The sequence below is a fragment of the Ornithorhynchus anatinus genome, chromosome 4 (genome assembly GCF_004115215.2).
Source record: "Ornithorhynchus anatinus isolate Pmale09 chromosome 4, mOrnAna1.pri.v4, whole genome shotgun sequence".
Lineage (NCBI taxonomy): Eukaryota > Metazoa > Chordata > Mammalia > Monotremata > Ornithorhynchidae > Ornithorhynchus > Ornithorhynchus anatinus.
In genome coordinates, this window is record NC_041731.1 from 36,463,677 (window position 1) to 36,482,395 (window position 18,719).

The window sequence follows — 18,719 nt, forward strand, 5'->3', positions numbered from 1 at the left end:
GAATGCCCAGTTCCCTCTTCTCCCTCTCCCTCCTGTGAGGCCCTGACTTGCTCTCTTCATTCTTCCTCCACTTCCAGCCCCACAGCATTTATGTACAAATCTGTGATTTATATTCATATCTGTCTCCCCCTCTAGACTATAGGCTCCTCATGGGCAGGGGATGTATAATAATAATAATAATAATGTTGGTATTTATTAAGCGCTATGTGCAGAGCACTGTTCTAAGCGCTGGGGTAGATACAGGGTAATCAGGTTGTCCCACGTGAGGCTCACAGTTAATCCCCATTTTACAGATGAGGTAACTGAGGCACAGAGAAGTGAAGTGCCTTACCCACAGTCACGCAGCTGACAAGTGGCAGAGCCGGGAGTCGAACCCATGACCTCTGACCCCGAAGCCCAGGCTCTTTCCAATGAGCCACGCTGCTTCTCTGTATATTGTACTCTCCCAAACGCTTAGTACAGTGCTCTGCACACAGTAAGCACTCGATAAATATGATGAAATGAATGAATGAGTACCCTTTAACCTTCGGTTCCTGGTATCGGTCCCTCCGCTGAGCTGCAGGGTTCCTCATGAGGCGGGATGGAGCTGCGGGCACTGCAGGTGCAGTGTTCAGCAACGTTGAGAGAAGCAGCGTGGCTTAGTGGAAAGAACAAGGGCTTGGGAGTCAGGCTCCACCACTTGTCTGCTGTGGGACCTTGGGCAAGCCACTTGATAATGTTGGTATTTGTTAAGCACTTACTATGTGCAGAGCACTGTTCTAAGCGCCGGGATAGATACAGGGTAATCAGGATGTCCCACGTGAGGCTCACAATCTTCATCCCCATTTTACAGATGGGGTAACTGAGGCACAGAGAAGTGAAGTGACTTGCCCACAGTCACACAGCTGAACTTCTCTGTGCCCCAGTTACCTCTTCTGTAAAATGGGGATTAAGACTGCGAGCCCCACTTGGGACAAGTTGATTACCTTGTATCCATCCCAGTGCTTAGAACAGTGCTTGGCACATAGTAAGCGCTTAACAAATACCGTTATTATTATTATAATGGATAGAGCAAAGGCCTAGGACCAGAAGATCATGAGCTCTATTCCCGTCTCCACCACATGTCTGCTCTGTGACCTTAAGCAAGTCGCTTTGCTTCTCTGTGCCTCAGTGACCGCATCTATGAAATGGGGATCGAGACTGTGAGCCCCACGTGGGACAGGGACTGCGTCCAACCTGATTTGCTTGTATCCATCCCAATGCTTAGTACAGTGCTCTGCACATAGTAAGTGCTTTGCAAATACCATTTATCATTATTATTATTATCATCACCCCTGCCACTGGCTTAGCTTCCTTCCCATCAATGTTCCTCGCTCACCCCAGTCCTGAATACTGGAGGGGAACATAAGGGGAGACCAGCCTGGCTCTGTCCCTTCAGCAGGGCTGGGGCTGTTCTCACTCCAGTTTCTTAGAGTTCTTTTCCTCTCCCTGAAATCAGTAATTCAGAGGCAGCATCCGGGAAGGTAAAACAGGAGGAAAGGAAAAGTCAAAGAAATGTGAAGTTTGAAAGGCGGCAGGTCTCATTGGGTGGGTGGGATGGGGGGGGGGGGGGTGCCACAAAGCCCCCATCCGCATCGCAGCCTCCCGCTGCTGGAGTGTGGGCCCGGCCTTTGAGTCTGTCACCTTCCAAAGGTGCGTCATGCTGCTCCCTGGAACTTCTGGCGTCTTCTTTCCCCCTTTGATGTGTCATGTCACGAGAGGCTAACGGCTTCCAGGGGGTCTACTCGGCTGAGCCTTGCCAAACCAACTCGAACAGGAATTAGAGCAACTCCTTTCAGGGTTGTCGGAATCCTATCCTTCCTCTTCCCCCTTTGCCCCCGACTTGCATTTGTTTCGGGAAAAGGAGCTGGGGCCTCTCAGTGGAGGCTTTGGGGCTATATATGTTGACGTGCTGACTCTTTCAGGTGAACCCCAGCTAATTTGGCAACCGGCTGGAGGCGAGATTCACAGCTCTCTTAATCAATCAAGCAATAGTATTTATTAATAACATTAATAATTGATAATTTGAGTATTTATTAAGCACTCACTGTGCGTCACGCACTGTACTAAGTTCTGGGGCGGATACAAACAAGTCGGATTGGGCACAGTCCATGTCCCACATGGGGCTCACAGTCTTAATCTCCATTGCACAAGTGAGGCAACTGAGGCACAGAGAAGTGAAGTGACTGCCCAAGGTCACACAGCATACACAAGTGTGCAGAGCACTGTACTAAGCACTTGGGAGAATGCAATACAATCTAGTTGACAGATATGTTCCCTGCCCACGAGGAGGTCAGTCTAGAGGAGGCGGCAGACGATAATATAACTAAATTACGGATATGTATATAAGTACTGTGGGGCTGGGAGAGGGGATGAATAAACGGAGAAAGACAGGGTGACCCAGAAAGGAGAGGAAGAAAAGGAAATGAGGGCTTGCTCAGGGAAGGACTCTTGGAAGAGATGTGCCTTCAATAAGGCTTTGAAGGCGGCGAGAGTAATTGTCTCCCTCGGATATGAAGAGGGAGGGTGTTCCAAGCCAGAGGCAAGATGTGTGGGAGAGATGGGTGGTGAGATGGATGAGGCTGAGATACAGTGAGTAGGTTGGCATTAGCCGAGAGAAGAGTTCGGGCTGGGTTGTAGAAGGAGAGTAGTGAGATGACGTAGGAGGGGGCAAGGTGATTGACCTCCTCCAAGAGGCCTTCCCAGACTGAACTCCCCTTTCCCCTCTTCTCCCTCTCTACCCCCCCTTCCCCTCTCCTCAGCTAAGCCCTCTCTTCCCCCCTTTCCCTCTGCTCCTCCCCCTCTCCCTTCCCCTCCCCTCAGCACCGTGCTCGTCCCCTCGACTGTATATATCTTCATTACCCTATTTATTTTGCTAATGAGATGTACATCGCCTCGATTCTATTTATTTGCTATTGTTTTAATGAGATGTTCATCCCCTTGATTCTATTTATTGCTATTGTTCCTGTCTGTCCGTCTCCCCCGATTAGACTGTAAGCCCGTCAAAGGGCGGGGACTGTCTCTGTTACCGATTTGTCCATTCCAAGCGCTTAGTACAGTGCTCTGCACATAGTAAGCCCTCAATAAATACTATTGAAGGAATGAATGAATTGACTGCTTTTAAGGAGTTTGATGCGGAAGTGGATGGGCAACCACTAGAGGTTCTTGAGGGGTGGCGAAACACAGACTGAACAATTCTGTAGTAAATAATAATAATGATAATGTTGGTATTTGTTAAGCGCTTACTATGTGCAGAGCACTGTTCTAAGCGCTGGGGTAGATACAGGGTGATCAGGTTGTCCCACGTGAGGCTCGCAGTTAATCCCCATTTGACAGATGAGGTAACTGAGGCACAGAGAAGTGAAGTGACTCGCCCACAGTCACACACAGCTGACAAGTGGCAGAGCTGGGATTCGAACTCATGACCTCTGACTCCCAAGCCCGTGCTCTTTCCCCTGAGCCACGCTGCTTCTCTAAATGATCGGGGCAGCACAGTGAAGTATGGGGGAGAGACGGAAGGCAGGGAGGTCAGCAAGGAGGATGATACAATAATCAAAGCAAGATAGGATAAGTGTTTGGATTAACGTGGTAGCAGTTTGGATAGAGAGGAATGGGTGGATTTTAGTGATGTTGTGAAGGTTGAACTGACCGGATTTAGTGACGGTTGGAATACGTGGGTCGAATGAAAGAAAGGAGTCAAGGATAACACCAAAGTTAAGGGCTTGTGAGACAGGAAATATGGTGGTGCTGTCCATAGTGATGGGCAAGTCAGGGGAAGGCAGGGTTGAGGGAAGGAAGATATGGAGCTCTGTTTCCGTTCGGTTTACCTTTAATCAGAGGGTAGCCTGTGAGATCAGGCGTCGGTTCCCAAAATGGTTTCTGTGCCAGATTGTGAATGGACACAGGGGACGGGAGGAGGTTGAGGGCCAGGCTCCCTGAAGTACGACGCAGCCCCGAAGCAGCAGCCACCACCGCTTCCAACTTTGAAGCCCCTGCCTCTGGCCCAATATCACAGATCTGCACCCGACCCCCGTCCCCAACACCCCTAAGTCCCCACGGATTCCTGGCTGCCTTCAGGAGCCAGGCAAGAATGGATGGGATAAGCAAGGCCTTGGTTCACATGGACCTTGGGAGCAGCCATCTTAACCTGGCAGAGTTCCGCAGTCACTTACTGGTTCAGGTAGAAGGACAGGGGCTGGAGATCGGCCAAGAGGACTCGGTTTGCCTGAATCGGGCACCTGAGAGAGAACTTCCTGACTAGTTGTGAGAGATCTGGTGCTCATTACCAAAGAATGGCGCAGTGGAAAGAGCACGGGCTTTGGAGTCAGGGCTCATGAGTTCGAATCCCAGCTCTAACACTTGTCAGCTGTGTGACTGTGGGCAAGTCACTTAACTTCTCTGTGCCTCAGTTCCCTCATCTGTAAAATGGGGATTAAGACTGTGAGCCCCACGTGGGACAACCTGATTCCCCTGTGTTTACCCCAGCGCTTAGAACAGTGCTCTGCACATAGTAAGCGCTTAACAAATACCAACATTATTATTATTATTAGATTTTCTTCTCTAAGACAAGGGAAGCAGCGTGACCTAGTGGAAAGGACAGGAGCCTGGGAGATGGAAGACTTGAGTTCTATTTCTGGCTCTGCCACTTGCGTGCTGTATTTAGGTGGGTCATTTAACTTCTCTGTGCCTCAGTAATGGGGATTCAATACCTATTCTCCCTACTTAGTCCTTACTTAGACTGTGAGCCCCTTTTGGGGTCAGGGACAGTTTCCAGCCTGATTAACTTGTATCTTCCCCCAGGACTTAGAGTGCTTGACACACAGTAAGCATTTAAATACCATTTTAAAAAAAAGATTCTACAGAGATGGGAGGTGACTTCTAGGAAAACTTTTGCAGCTAAATCTCTTGGGCTGGGAATTCTCTGTTGCTTTTCTCTATATTCGAGCACACCCAACCTCCTGGGCTGGGAGAGTTTCAGTCTCACCAGGACTGTAAAATCATACTCAGGAACTCAATATCCAACTGACTGCCTCAAGGCAGGTCACTGAATCAATTGCACTGATTTTCCACTTGCAAGAGGAAACACTTTGAAAACCTCAAGGAAAAAACTAGAAGTAATACACTTTACTGTATTTATCATGAAAGACACGACATGCCATCCTGGATCTCCAAGTTAAATGTTCCTGACCTGAAAAATCAGACATCAGAACCTGATCTTGCCATTAGCTTGTCCACGATTTCTCCTCCGACTTTAGGCCCTGACCCAGATCTTTCCGGATCGATCAGGCAGTGGAATACAGAATACCACTTCTACAAGGATGATTCCCAAATCTACCTCTCCAGTCCTGACCTCTCTCCTTCTCCACTGTCTTGCATTTGCCTCCTTCCTTTAGGACATCTCTTCGTGGATGTCCCGCTGACACCTCAAACTTAACGTGTCCGAAACAGAACTCATCTTCCCACCCAAAGCCTTTCCTCCCCTAGACTCTCTCATAACTGTAGACTTAATAACAATAATAATAGTATTTATTAAGCTCTTATTATTTGCCAAGCACTGTACTAAGCACTGGTGAAGATAGAAAATGATACAGTTGGACACAGTCTCTGTCCTACATGAGGCTCCCAGGCTAAAAAGGAGAGAGAACAGGCATTGAATCCTCATTTTACAGATGAGGCACAGAGAAGTTAAGTGACTTAGCCAAGGTCTCCCAGCAGGTGCCTGGGGTTGGAATTAAACTGGAAGTATCTGAGGCCTTCCAGGCCTATACTCTTTCCACCAGGCCACACTGGTTCTGCCTCACAAATCTGTAAACTTGGCATGCACTTTCAAGATGGCAGCCGAGCTGTGAGAGGACTGAGAGACTGCTGTGGTGGAGTCAGAGGTCTGAGGTGGGGCAACCCCTCCGGAGCCACGTACGAGGGGTCTAGGACTGAGCCAGAAGAAAGGTAGGCCGAACTCTCCGGCCCCTCGCCCTCACTTCGGAGGCCTAAGGTCACACGAGAGGGAAGGGTAACCCACCACCCTAGTGACCCGTGGGCAAGCCAGGGACCAAATAAATGAGTCTTGGAGTAGGATCACACCAGGGGGAAGGGTCACCCTCTGCACATGGGGGGCTTTAAGAGAGAAAAGGGGGGGAGGGTCTTCGTCAGCCCACCCCAGCAGCTAGAGGCTGGGGGCTGCACCAGAGAGAAAAGATCCCAGCCTCCTGGGGCCCTCCACAACCCCATACAAGATGGGGTTAAAGATCTTGGACTGCTCTGGGGGAGGTGATACCGGCACCCTCATTCCCCATCCACGTTCAAGGCGGTAAGAGGACCCCGGTACCCTCTCCCTCAGTCGCTCTCCCCCAATCTGTGCCCCGGGGATTTGAGACTGCAGAAGTCCTCCCGCTACCCCCAGCCCTTTGTACACTGGAACCCTTATACCCTGCCAAAAAGCAGGGCAGAGACTCACCAAGGAGATAACAACATGTCAACTTTCACCCATCCACAACTGCAACCTGATAGCACTGGCACAGTTGGCCCATTAGCAGCTAAGGACTTGAAAACTCTCTCATCTACATCCTAGGAGCTGCTGAGGCTTCACCTACTAGAGGAACCTGTGTTGGTCACTGGTCTCTCCAAATCAGCTGCTGCAGCTCCGGACTTTTCCTTCTCTTACACTCTACCTCCACCATGTGCCCTCAGTCCCCACCCTTTGGTCACCCCCGATCCTTGTGCCTCATGCCCAGCACCCCTCATCTGCCTTCCCTCATGCCAATCCCCCTCATCTTACCCCCCCCAACCCTCCCATCGCCAACACCCCTCTCCCCCATCCTATCCCTGTTATCCTGTCCCAGTGCAGTCCCTTCTCCCCCTCCCCCAAGCCCGGCCCCCACCAGCTCACTCCCATCCAACTCCTTCCTACGCCTTGCATCGTCCCCTCCTCCAACGCCCTCCCCACAGCCTCAGCCAAGAATGGCCTGTGGAACCCCCGCTCCATCATGGGAAAACTTCCCTTCATTATTGATCTACTCCTGCCCCAGTCACTGCTCCTCCTCGCCATCACTGAAACCTTGTTCTCCCCAGATGTCACAGCCTCCCCTGCTTCTCTCTCTCCAGGAGTGGGGTGGTCACCTTTTCCCACTCTTCCAGGGGAGGAGTTGGCTTCCTATTCACTCCCCAGTGCTCCCCGATCACCAACTGCTTGCCGACATCTTCCCTCTGGCCCAGAACTCCCTTCCCATTCAATTGCTCCTCATTCATGAGACGCAGCATTGGCCTAGTGGATAGAACACAGGCTGGGTAGAAAGACCTGGGTTCTTATCTCAGCTCTGCCACTTGACTGCTGTGTGAGCTTGGGCAAACCGCTTCACTTCTCCAGGCTTCAGTTACCTCATCTGTAAAATGAGGTTTTAAAGTGTGAGCCCCATGTGGGGCAGGGACCGTGTCCAATCCAATTTGCTTGAATCCACCCCAGGTCTTAGTACAATACCTGGAACATAGTAAGCGCTTAACAAATACTTCAATTATTATTATTATTATATTGGAGAGACCATCGCTCTCCCCATCTTCAAAGCCCGACTGCTTCAAGAGATCTCCCCTAAGCCCTCAACTTACCCCATTTGCCCTCCCTTCTGTGTCACCTATTTATTAGGGCCTATTTTCCTTAAACACTTTGATATTCACCCCATCCCCACAACACTTAAGTACATAATCACTGTAATTTATTTTAATATAAACTCCTTGAGGGCAGCAATCCTATCTACTCTACTGAGTCAGAGGTCATGGGTTCTAATCCTTGCTCTGCCACTTGTCAGCTGTGTGACTGTGGGCAAGTCACTTAACCTCTCTGTGTCTCAGCTACCTCATCTGTAAAATGGGGATGAAGACTGTGAACCTCATGTGGGACAATCTGATCACCGTGTATTCCCCCCCAGTGCTTAGAACGGTGCTTTGCACATATAAGCGCTTAACAAATGCCATCATTATTACTACTATTATTCTCCTAAGCCCTCAGTACTTTGAGTACTGAGTACTTTGAGCATACAGTGAGTGAACAATAAGAAACATTAATTGAACGATTGATCGATTGGTAATACATTGGTTCACTGATTGATAATACACTGGTTCTCTAAAACCTCAGCTTCGACATCTACTCGACCAGGAATTTCCTGCAGGTTGAGTCTAATAATACTGTGGTATTTGTTAAGTGCTCACTATGTGTCATTCATTCAATTACTGAGCGCTTACTGTGTGCAGAGCACTGTACTAAGCTCTTGGGAGAGTACAGTGCAACAATAAACAGACAGTATTCCCTGCCCACAATGAGTTTACAATCTAGAGATAAGAATTCTGGTATTTGTTAAGCGCTTACTACATGCCAGGCCCTATGCTAAGCACTGCTGTGGAAACAAGCAAATCAGTCTCTGTCTCAACCCCCATTTTACAGATGAGGTGACTGAGGCACAGTAAAGTGACTTTTCCAAGGTCACACAGCAGACTAGTGTCAGGCATTGTACTAAGCGATGGGGAGGATACAAGCAAAATGGGTTGGATACAGCTCTTGTCCCACATGGGGCTCACAGTCTTAATCTCCATTTTGCAGATGAGGTGACGGAGGCACAGACAAGTGAAGTGACTTGTCCAAGGTCCCACAGCAGACAAGTGGCAGAGCTGGAATTAGAACTCTGGTCCTTCTGACTTTCAAACCCATGCTCTACACGCTATACCTTGCTGCTTCTCCTAGAGTAATAGTTTTCCACTGACTGATGATGCTCAGGACCAAATTCCCGAATAGAAATCCAGGGTTCTGGAATCATCAGCAAAGACTGGAGTGGCCCCTCACATCTAGGTTTTAGGGCATCTCATAGGATCCTAGCTCAGAGGTGCACATAGGACTGTTTAGTTAGCACAGTGCAATGGGATATCGGAAGGAATGTTAGTGCATATGTAAGCGATGCTAATGGAAGCATCCAGATCACAGCATACGTACAGCGAGTCTAACCTGCTTGTGGGCAGGGGTCATGTCTTTCAACTCTGTTGTACTGTACTCTCTCAAGAGTTTAGTACAGTGCTCTGAACAAGGTATTATTGATCTATAGATTGGGAATCATCCCAGTACTTCCAGGAGGCTAGAGACCGAAGTCAGCTGGAGAAAATCAGCCTGAGCGCTGCTACTGAAACCCAGAGAGAAGAAATCCAATCATCCTGAGGATTTAGAGAGACATTTAGAGATACATCTTCCTGGCAGTTTGTATTCTACAAACAGGCTACTTACCGCCAAGCACTAACACGCCACCCATCTCAACTCCTCAGACTTTTACATTTCCTGATTAGTCCTGACATCTTTGCCTTTCATCTTCCCTTCCACCAGTATTTTCAAGTCAAGTAGCCTCAACAAGGCACCCTTGGAATGGTTTGAAATATGTTGATAATTAGAATAATTACATCCAAGGGGGAATCTTTTAAATTCCCCTTGTTAGATGAGCTTTATGAATTGAATAAAATTATCTTCATGAGACGAAATAAGCACTTTTCCTAAAAGCTCATCCACAGCATAAACTGAGATGATTATTTTCTTTCTACACCAAAGCTGTGTTTTGGGTTTTTTATTAATAATACTAATTATGACACTTGTTAAGCGCTTACCATGGGCCAAGCACTGTTCTAAGCGCTGAGGTAGGTACAAGTTAATCAAGTTGGACACAGTCCCTGTCCCAAATGGGGCTTCACATGCTTATCCCCATTTTACAGATAAGGTAACTGAGGCACAGAGAAGTGAAGTGACTTACCCAAGGTCACTCAGACATGTGGTGGAGCCAGGATTAGAACCTAGGTCCTTCTGACTCCCAGGCCCATACTTGCCGTATTGCCCACCAAATTACTGCCCACGCCCGTAAAGGGATTTCCCTCTTAGGGCTACACTCTCAAATCAACTAGGATAAAGCAGCCCAAACTCAGACCCACTTGGCTGACAAAATGGATCTGGATTGAGCTGGATCCCTGGGGAGCTGGAACCCCTGAGGGTCCTCAAAGGGGAAATGGCTTCAAAGTCATATTTTTGAATTGCTCTTTGCCTCAAAGACATATGAGCCCTATAATTAACAAGCCTTTCCTTTAAGCTGCATTCAGCGATGGAGGTAGGGCTGTGAATGAGAAAAAAAAAGCAAAACAGGGAGTCAGATTCTATTGCCTCTATCCATTTACCACCCACTGTATTAGGGGATAAAATGGTCCATTTACTTAGGAGAGTTCATAAAGCATCAATCATATTTGAGTGCTAACTGGGACATTACAGTATAGTAGAGTTGGCAGACATGTTCTCTGTCCACCATGAGCTTGCAGTCTAGAAGACCTTATAGTCTAGCATTCTCTGATGGGGTATGGACTGCCTAGTGTAAGGAAATGGCTCTCAAATTCCCCTCAAAGCAATTTATAAATTTTCCCAGACGACTAATGATCAACTCCACCTTAGGATGGGTAAGCCGGTCTAACATGTCATATGCCCAAGTCCCTGGCCAGGCTGGCACATAAGTGGGTCATGTCAGAAGCAGCCTGGCCTAGCGGAAAGAGCACGGGACTGCGAATCAGAGGACTTGGGTTCTAATCCTGGTTCCACCATTTGTTCACTGGGTGACCTTGGGCAACTCACTTCACTTCCCTGTGCCTCAGCCTCCTCATCTGTAAAATTGGGGTTCAATACCTATCCTCCCTCCTGTTTAGAATAGGAGCTACCATGTGTGAAAGGGCTTTGCCTGACCTGATTAATCTGTAACTCCCCCAGCACTTGGAACAGTGCTTGACACAGAATAAGTGCTTAAATATAATAATAATCAATAGCTTGTAACCTCAATTTTCCCATCTGTAAAATGGAGATAGTAATCCCAGCCTCCTCCCTATTTCAGGGAATTGAAGAATAAAATAATTTAGGGCCTGAATCCTGAGCTACTTGATAAAAACAAGCCACAATTCAATAGTTATTTGAGATTATGATAACTAGCCTCTTCCAACTCCATTGGTGGAATCACCTTCTTATACCTCCCCCAAATAAACTGCTTAAGAGTTCCCTCCTCTCTCATGGTAGTTTGTGCAAAAGTCTTACTTTTGACTCCTGCTGAGAAGCAGCAGCGTTTTCTATCATTTGATCCAAATGGAAACAGAAAAAGGCAGACTGCTGTAGGCCAGTGGAAATCCAAGCAATCAATCAATGGTATTTTTGTCTGCTGTTGTGACCTGGGGCAAATCACTTAACTTCTCTGCGCCACAGTTCCCTCAGTTGTAAAATGGGGATTAAGACTGAGAGCCCTGTGCAGGTTGGGGATCGTGTCCGATCTGATTATCTTATATCAACCCCAGGGCTTAGAATGGTGCTTGACACAAAGTGCTTAACAAATACCATTATCATTATTCTCATTATTATTGAGTTCTTACATATGCAGAGCACTGTACTAAGCACTTGGAAGAGTACAGTACAACAGAAATAGCAGAGATGTTCCCTGTCTATAACCAGTTTACAGTCCTTACAAGCAACTCCAGGGTGGGGCCTCCTGAGGTGGCCAGAGTTAGTTCAGGGGAAGGGGCATCCATACCTGGTTCCTCTTCTGAATTTCCGCTACTTCCATTGCCAGGAAGGAAAATTCATTCCTTGACAAATTTGCTAGATTGATGAAGCAGGCATTCAAATGCTTACAAAGCCACATTGCCTAGAAAGAGAGAGAGAATGAAGAAAAGGAAAACCTTCAGATCATTGTTCAGGTCATGATAAACATCTTGCTTCATGTAGTTCCCACCAGACAAACCTTTTTTATACTATTATTCATCGAGAAAAACTGTCCTGAGAGGGTTTAGATTGAACCCTGCTTGGGAGCTGGGGACAGGCGTTGGTGACCTCTTGATATCTCTTTCAGCTTCATGATTCTAATCCTTAATCAGGAGCAGAAAGAGGGAGTAAACTAGAGAATTGCATCAGTCACCCTCTGCATCTCTTTTTCATGGCACTTGTTAAGGGCTAACTATGTGCCAGGCACTGTACTAAGAGCTTGGGTAGATACAAGATAATCGGTTTGGACACAGTGCCTGTCCCATATGGGCCTCAGGGTCTAAACTGGAGAAAAGAGGACTAGATCCCCATTTTAGAGATGAGTTCATTAATTCATTCAATCGTATTTATTGAATGCTTACTGTGTGCAGTACACTGTACTAAGTGCTTGGAAAGTATAATTCAGCAATAGAGACACAATCCCCGCCCACACTGGGCTTACAGTCTAGAAGGGGGGAGACAGATGTCAAAACAAGTAAACAGGCATCAATACAAATAAATATAATTATAGCCATTGTTCTTGTCTGTCCGTCTCCCCCGATTAGACTGTAAGCCCGTCAAACGGCAGGGACTGTCTCTATCTGTTGCCGACTTGTTCATCCCAAGCGCTTAGTACAGTGCTCTGCACATAGTAAGCGCTCAATAAATACTATTGAATGAATGAATCAAAACAAGTAAATAGGCATTTATATAGAATTATATTGTGTAGTGCTCTGCACATAGTAAGTACTCAATAAATATCACTGATCAATTGATGAAAGTGACTTGGCCACAGTCACACGGGAGAGAAGTGAGGATTAGAACCCAGGTCCTCTGACTCCCAGACCTGTACTTTTTCCACTAAGCCATGCCGTATCTCTCATGAGCCTCCTGGCCCATCATTCTATGCCTGAAGAAAAGACTCTCATTTTGGGCCTGTGTTTTTCAGCTATCCCCAGATGTTGGTCTGGGCAGGGGTAACTAAAGCACCATCACTCCAGGAAAACTCTGGACCAGCTCAGCCAAAGACCAATCAATTAATCAATCCATCAGTGGTATCTGAACGCTTACTGTGTGCAGAGCATTATACTAAACCCTTGGGAGAGTACAATACAAAGTTGGTAGACTGGAACCCTGCTCTCGAGGAGCTTACAGTCCATTGAGGAATAATAATAAAATAATAAAAAAATAATATCTGTTAAGCACTTACTATGTGCCAAGCACCATACTAAGGGCTGGGGTGTTTATGATAGTTAGGCTGGACACCATCCCTGCCCCACACGAGGCTTACAACGGGCCGTCTCCTCATGGGTAGGGATTGAGGTGAGAGGAGAGGGCTGTCTGCTGCCTGCGGGGCTTAGACCACTCAGAAGCACAGGGTTGACGACTTGAAACCCGAACATAATACAACGCTGCTTAATATGACACACTTACAATAGTTGTTTTCCCAGAGGCGGGGGGACCCAATATGAAAATCCTTGGCACTGTGGAGAAAAAGATTTGAATGTCAAAACCCAGTATGACAAAGCATCCTCGCACGTCGGCTGTACCGGGGCGGATTTATTTCTGCTCTTCCCAGGATTTCATTTTCCTTAAGTGACAGGGCCATTTGTAACTCGCCACACCGGAGATGCTATCATCATGGAACATATTCTCTGTGTTTAGAGAGGTAAGCGATCACTGAGATGGTTTATTTTTCTAACTCCAAAGGGACGTGGACAAGGTAACTGGTTCGCAAAGCTAATAAATAGCCAGAACAATTGGGATTCCAAACAACATAAAGCATTTTAAACAGGAACTTTGTCTCCAAGATGCTGTCCCAAATAAAGCTGTATTTTATGTAAATCGACCTTCAAGGCATTTTTATATTTATGTCTTTTTATTTAGCAAATTGTATTCCACATCACTTTACCGGGGAAAATAACAGGAGAGTGTAGACTGTCTGTACTAGATTTATAAAACCCAACAAATGGAATGTCTTCGTTTTGTTTTCCAACGTGGGCATTTCTATGCAAATTGAAAATGCCGGCTGATCATTTCTGTTTTGCAGTTTGAGATCCGGGAAAGCACTCTGCCTAACCATGACCCCAAAAAGGACCTGGGATAACTTATGGTGTGCTAGATGGGAATACCCATCATTTAAGAGTAAGGGAGATTATTTCAGTACAATCTTGACTGGATGTAGGAGGACAAATAGGATGACCAGTAGGAATTCCTTCCAGGATTAGAGGATAAACTCCTTGTCATTACGGCACCCGAGTTCCATGTAGGCAGGGAATGTATCACTTGCTTGTTTGGAACTTCCCAAGCTCCTAGAGTGGTGCTTTGCAACCAACGGGCATTTAACAAATGCTACTACTAGCAGTAGTAGGAATATTTGCTGAGTATCCACTGGGTACAGTGCTCAGTTACTAAGTATTAGCCTTTATATTTATTGAGCATTCTAGTACGTCGTACTAGTAGTAATAAGAATTCATTACTCAAAAGGAGCGTGGTACTTGGGGCAAATGCAGAGATTGGGTGTGGAGTCTAACTCATTCTGCCTCCCCTTTCAATTGATAAATCGTATTTGAGCGCTTACCATGTGCAGAGCACTGTACTAAGTACTTGGGAGAGTATAACAGAGTTGGTAAACACATTCCCTGCCCACAATGAGATTACAGTCTAGAGGAGGAGACAGACTTTAATATAATTATATAAATGATGCATACATATAAGTGCTGTGGGGCTGACAAAACAATCCAAATGAAGGGTGACACCCAAGGGAGTGGGAACGGAGGAAGGGAGGGCTTGGTCGGGGAAGGCCTCTTGGAGGAGGTGTGCTTTTACTAAGGCTTTGTTGATGGTGAGAGTGATCGTCTGTCAGATGTGAAGAGGGAGGGCGTTCCAGGCCAGAGGCTGGACGTGGGCGAGTGGTCAGCGGCGAGATAGATGAGATTGCGAGACGGTGACTCTAGCCCGTAGACTCATTATGGGCAGAGATGTCCACCAACTCTATTATACTGTACTCTCTCGAGGCTGAGCTCTGCACACGGTAAGTGTTCAGTAAATACTAGAAAAGCAGCGTGGCTCAGTGGAAAGAGCACGGGCTTGGGAGTCAGAGGTCATGAGTTCAAATCCCGGCTCTGCCACTTGTCAGCTATGTGACTGTGGGCAAGTCACTTAACTTCTCTGTGCCTCAGTTATCTCATCTGTAAAATGGGGATTAACTGCGGAGCCTCACATGGGACAAACTGATTACCCTGTATCTACCCGTGCTTAGAACAGTGCTCGGCACATAGTAAGCTTAACAAATACCAACATTATTAAATACAACTGATCGATTGAGTAGGTTGGTATTAGAGGAGCAAAATGTCCAGGCTGCACTGTAGGTGAAAATCAGGAAGGTAAGGTAGGAGGGGGCAAGGTGATTGAATGCTTTAAAGCCTAGGATAAGAAATTTCTGTTTGATGCAGATGGGGATAGGAAACCAGATGTGGATGGGAAACTTCTCTGTGCCTCAGTTCGCTCATCTGTAAAATGGGGATTAAGGCTGTGAGCCCCAAGGGGGACGGGGACTGTGTCCAATCTGATTATCTTATATCTATTCCAGCACTTAGTAAAGTGCCTGGCACATAGTAAGTGCTTAATAAATACCATTAAAAAACCCAAACGAAACTCTGTTGCAGTGTACTCTCCAAAGTGCTTAGTAGAGTGCTTGGCACATGGTACACACTCAGTAAATACCATTGGTCACTGGACTGAGACTGTCAGCCTGGTGAAGGATGGTAGGGAAAGATGGGATTGTTTTTGCTCTTCTGAGCAGGAGCTGAGATGGGAGTGGTTTGGTCATCAGATAATTACTGGGATCAGATCTGCAAATCTACTCAGATTTAAGTGTGGCAAAACTGCACTGCCCCACAAAACAACCACCCCAACGCTTAGAGAAGCAGCATGGCTCAGTGGAAAGAGCCCGGGCTTGGGAGTCAGGGCCATGGGTTTGAATCCCGGCTCTGCCACTTGTCAGCTGTGTGACTGTGGGCAAGTCACTTCACTTCTCTGTGCCTCAGTTACCTCATCTTTCCACTAAGCCACGCTGCTTCTCAGCATGGTTGAATTATCACCACCTAGTGCACCAGTCAGAGGGGGTAAAATATGAAAGTGACACCGGCAGAGAGTGAAGGAACAGGGTGGAAAAAGTTAAAAATCCATACTCTGTGCCACTCCTGCCAAGAAGCCAGGGAAGGAGAACCATGATTTCCCAGAAGACCCCTTTCCTGGGTCAGGCTTAGTGGAAAGAGATATATTAAAAAGAGAGGAATGGCTCATCCTGCTTACTGCCCTCCTGTTGCCTGGATCCAGTTTATACACGACCGCTGAAATAGACGCTCACTTCCAATGTATAAAAGGGGTTTAGTAATGGAGGTGCCGGTTGTCCGTGAAAGAGAGGGAAAGCAAAAAATGAACTTAAGATGCCTCGACATGCATCGAACTTTTTTGATGGTATTTTCTCAAGTGTTTACTATGTGCCGGGTAAGTGCTGAGACAGATACAACCTCATCTGGTTGGGCACAGTTCACGTCCCAAAAGGGGTTCACATTCTTCATCCCTATTTTACAGATAAGGGAACTGAGACAAAGAAAAGTTAAGCAACTTGCCAAAGGTCAGATCACAGCAGGCAAGTGGCGGAGCAGGATTAGAAACCAGGTCCTTCTGACTCCCAGGTCCATGCTTTATCCACAAGGTCATGTTGCTTCTAGTTCCCGCTTCTAGAAATTTCATCCTCTATTCTGTGTTATCCAGGAAGTGTGGGACAAGGGAATCTCATGTCCCCAGATGATGTTCCCCTTTCTGGATTTAAACTTTAAAACTAAACTACACTTAGGAGAAATGACAGAATGTAATGAAATGTACATTAGTGGTGTGGGGATTAGGTGAATATCAAGTGCTTATATTGAGATCCAGGTGCATGAGCAACATAGAGGGGAGTGTGAGCAGGGGAAATGAGGGCTCAGTCAGGAAAGGCTTCATGGAAGAAGTGTGATTTTTAATAAGGATTTGAAGGTGGGGAGAGTGGGGGACTATCAGATCTGAAGGAGGAGGGAGTTCTAAGCCAGAGGGAAGACATGGGTGGTGGGGTAGGCAGCGAGATAGAGGAGATTACTGTACAGAGAATAAATTGGCATTAGAGGAGTGAAGTGTTCAGACTGTGCTGCAGCAGGAAATCAGCAAGGTGAGGGAGGAGGGGGCAAGCTGATTAAGTGCTTTAAAGGTGATAGTAAGGATTTTCTGTTTGATGTGAAGGTGGCTGAGCAACCGCTGGAAGTTCTTGAGGAGTCAGAAGACCTGGACTGAATATTCTTTTTGAAAAATGATCCAGGCAGCAGACGGATGCAGAAGTCAAGGAGCGATATGATAAGAGCTTGGATCATTGTCAGTTTGGATGGATAGGAAGGGATGGACTCTAGAGATATGAAGGTAGCACCAATAGGATTTGGTGACAGACCATCTCCAGGTTGAATGAGAGACATGAGTTGAAGATGATGCCAAGGTTATGGACTTATGAGACAGGGAGGATGGTGGTGCTGTCTACAGTGATGGGAAAGTCATGGGGAAGACAGGATCTGGGTGGGAAGATGAAGACTTCTGTTTTGGACATGCTAAGTTTGAGGTGCCAGTGGGACATCCAAGTACTGATGCCCTGAAGTCAGGAGGAAATAGAAGACTACAGAGAAGGAGAGAGATAATAATAATGTTGGTATTTGTTAAGCGCTTACTATGTGCAGAGCACTGTTCTAAGCGCTGGGGTAGATACAGGGTAATCAGATGGTCCCACATGAGGCTCACAGTTAATCCCATTTTTACAGATGAGGTAACTGAGGCACAGAGAAGTGAAGTGACTTGCCCACAGTCACCCAGCTGCCATGTGGCAGAGCCGGGGTTCAGGGCTGAAGACTTAGCTTTTGAAATGATTAAGATTGTAGTTGAAGCTATGGGAGTGGACGAGTTCTCCAAAGGAGTGAGTATAGGTGGACAAGAGAAGGGGACCCAGAACTGATCCTTGAGGAACCCCCACAATTAAGGGAATGGGAGACAGAGGAGGAGCCTGTGTAAGAGACCGAGAACGAGCATCCAAAGAGATAGGAGGAGAACCAGGGGAGAACAGTGTCAGTGGAGTCAAGGGTAGAAGTTTCCAGAAGGGTGTGGTTCACAGCATCAAAGGCAGCTCAGAGTTCAAGGTGGATTAGGATGGAGTAGACGCCACTGGATTTGGCAAGAAGAAGGCCATCGGTGACCAGAGAAGACCGCTTCTGTGTAGTGAAGGAGGTGGAAGTCAGTCTGCGGGGGGATCAAGAAGAGGACGGGAGGAAAAGAAGTGGAGGCTGTAGGTGTAGACAACTCACTCAAGAAGCAAGGTGGTCTAGTGGTAAAAGCCCTGGCCAGAGAGTCAGGGGACCTGGGTCCTAATCCTAGTTCCGCCGCTTGCTTACTGTGTGTCCTTAGGCAGGTCATTTAACTTCTCTGTGATTAAGTTTCCTCATCCTTAAAAAGGGAATTAACTCCTACTCCCTGCTACTCAGGCTGTGACTTTCAAACAGGACAGAGACTGTGTCCAATATTATTATCTTGTATCGACCCCGGCACTTAGTTCAGTTCCGGGCAAATAGTGAACACTTAATACCGTAATTAAAATTAAAAATAACGTAAGAGGGAGATGATGTAACTGGAGGGTATCGTAAGGTCATGGGAGGGTTTTTTTTAGGATGGGGTTACATGGTTATGTTAGAAAGCACTGAGGAATAGGCAACAGTATAAAATGTGCTTGAATAATTTCATCAATTAGGTTAAAGTAAAAGTAAGCTGTGATTGGAAAGTGCACAATTGAAGATGTAGTTGGGAAGGAAAGAAGGGAGGGGACAAGTTCTTTTATTATGACGTAAAT

General features: G+C 46.8%; 1 protein-coding gene across 1 annotated transcript in view; it reads right to left on the reverse strand.

Annotated features, from left to right (window-relative positions):
• AK8 (adenylate kinase 8) overlaps window positions 1-18,719 on the reverse strand; it is a 139,003-nt gene that overhangs the window by 110,496 nt on the left and 9,788 nt on the right. Inside the window, exons 3-4 of the mRNA XM_029062243.2 lie at window positions 13,232-13,281; window positions 11,589-11,702 (exon numbers count right to left, since the gene is read on the reverse strand). Coding sequence (XP_028918076.1) covers window positions 11,589-11,702; window positions 13,232-13,281 — 164 coding nt within the window. The remainder of the gene's footprint in view (window positions 1-11,588; window positions 11,703-13,231; window positions 13,282-18,719) is intronic.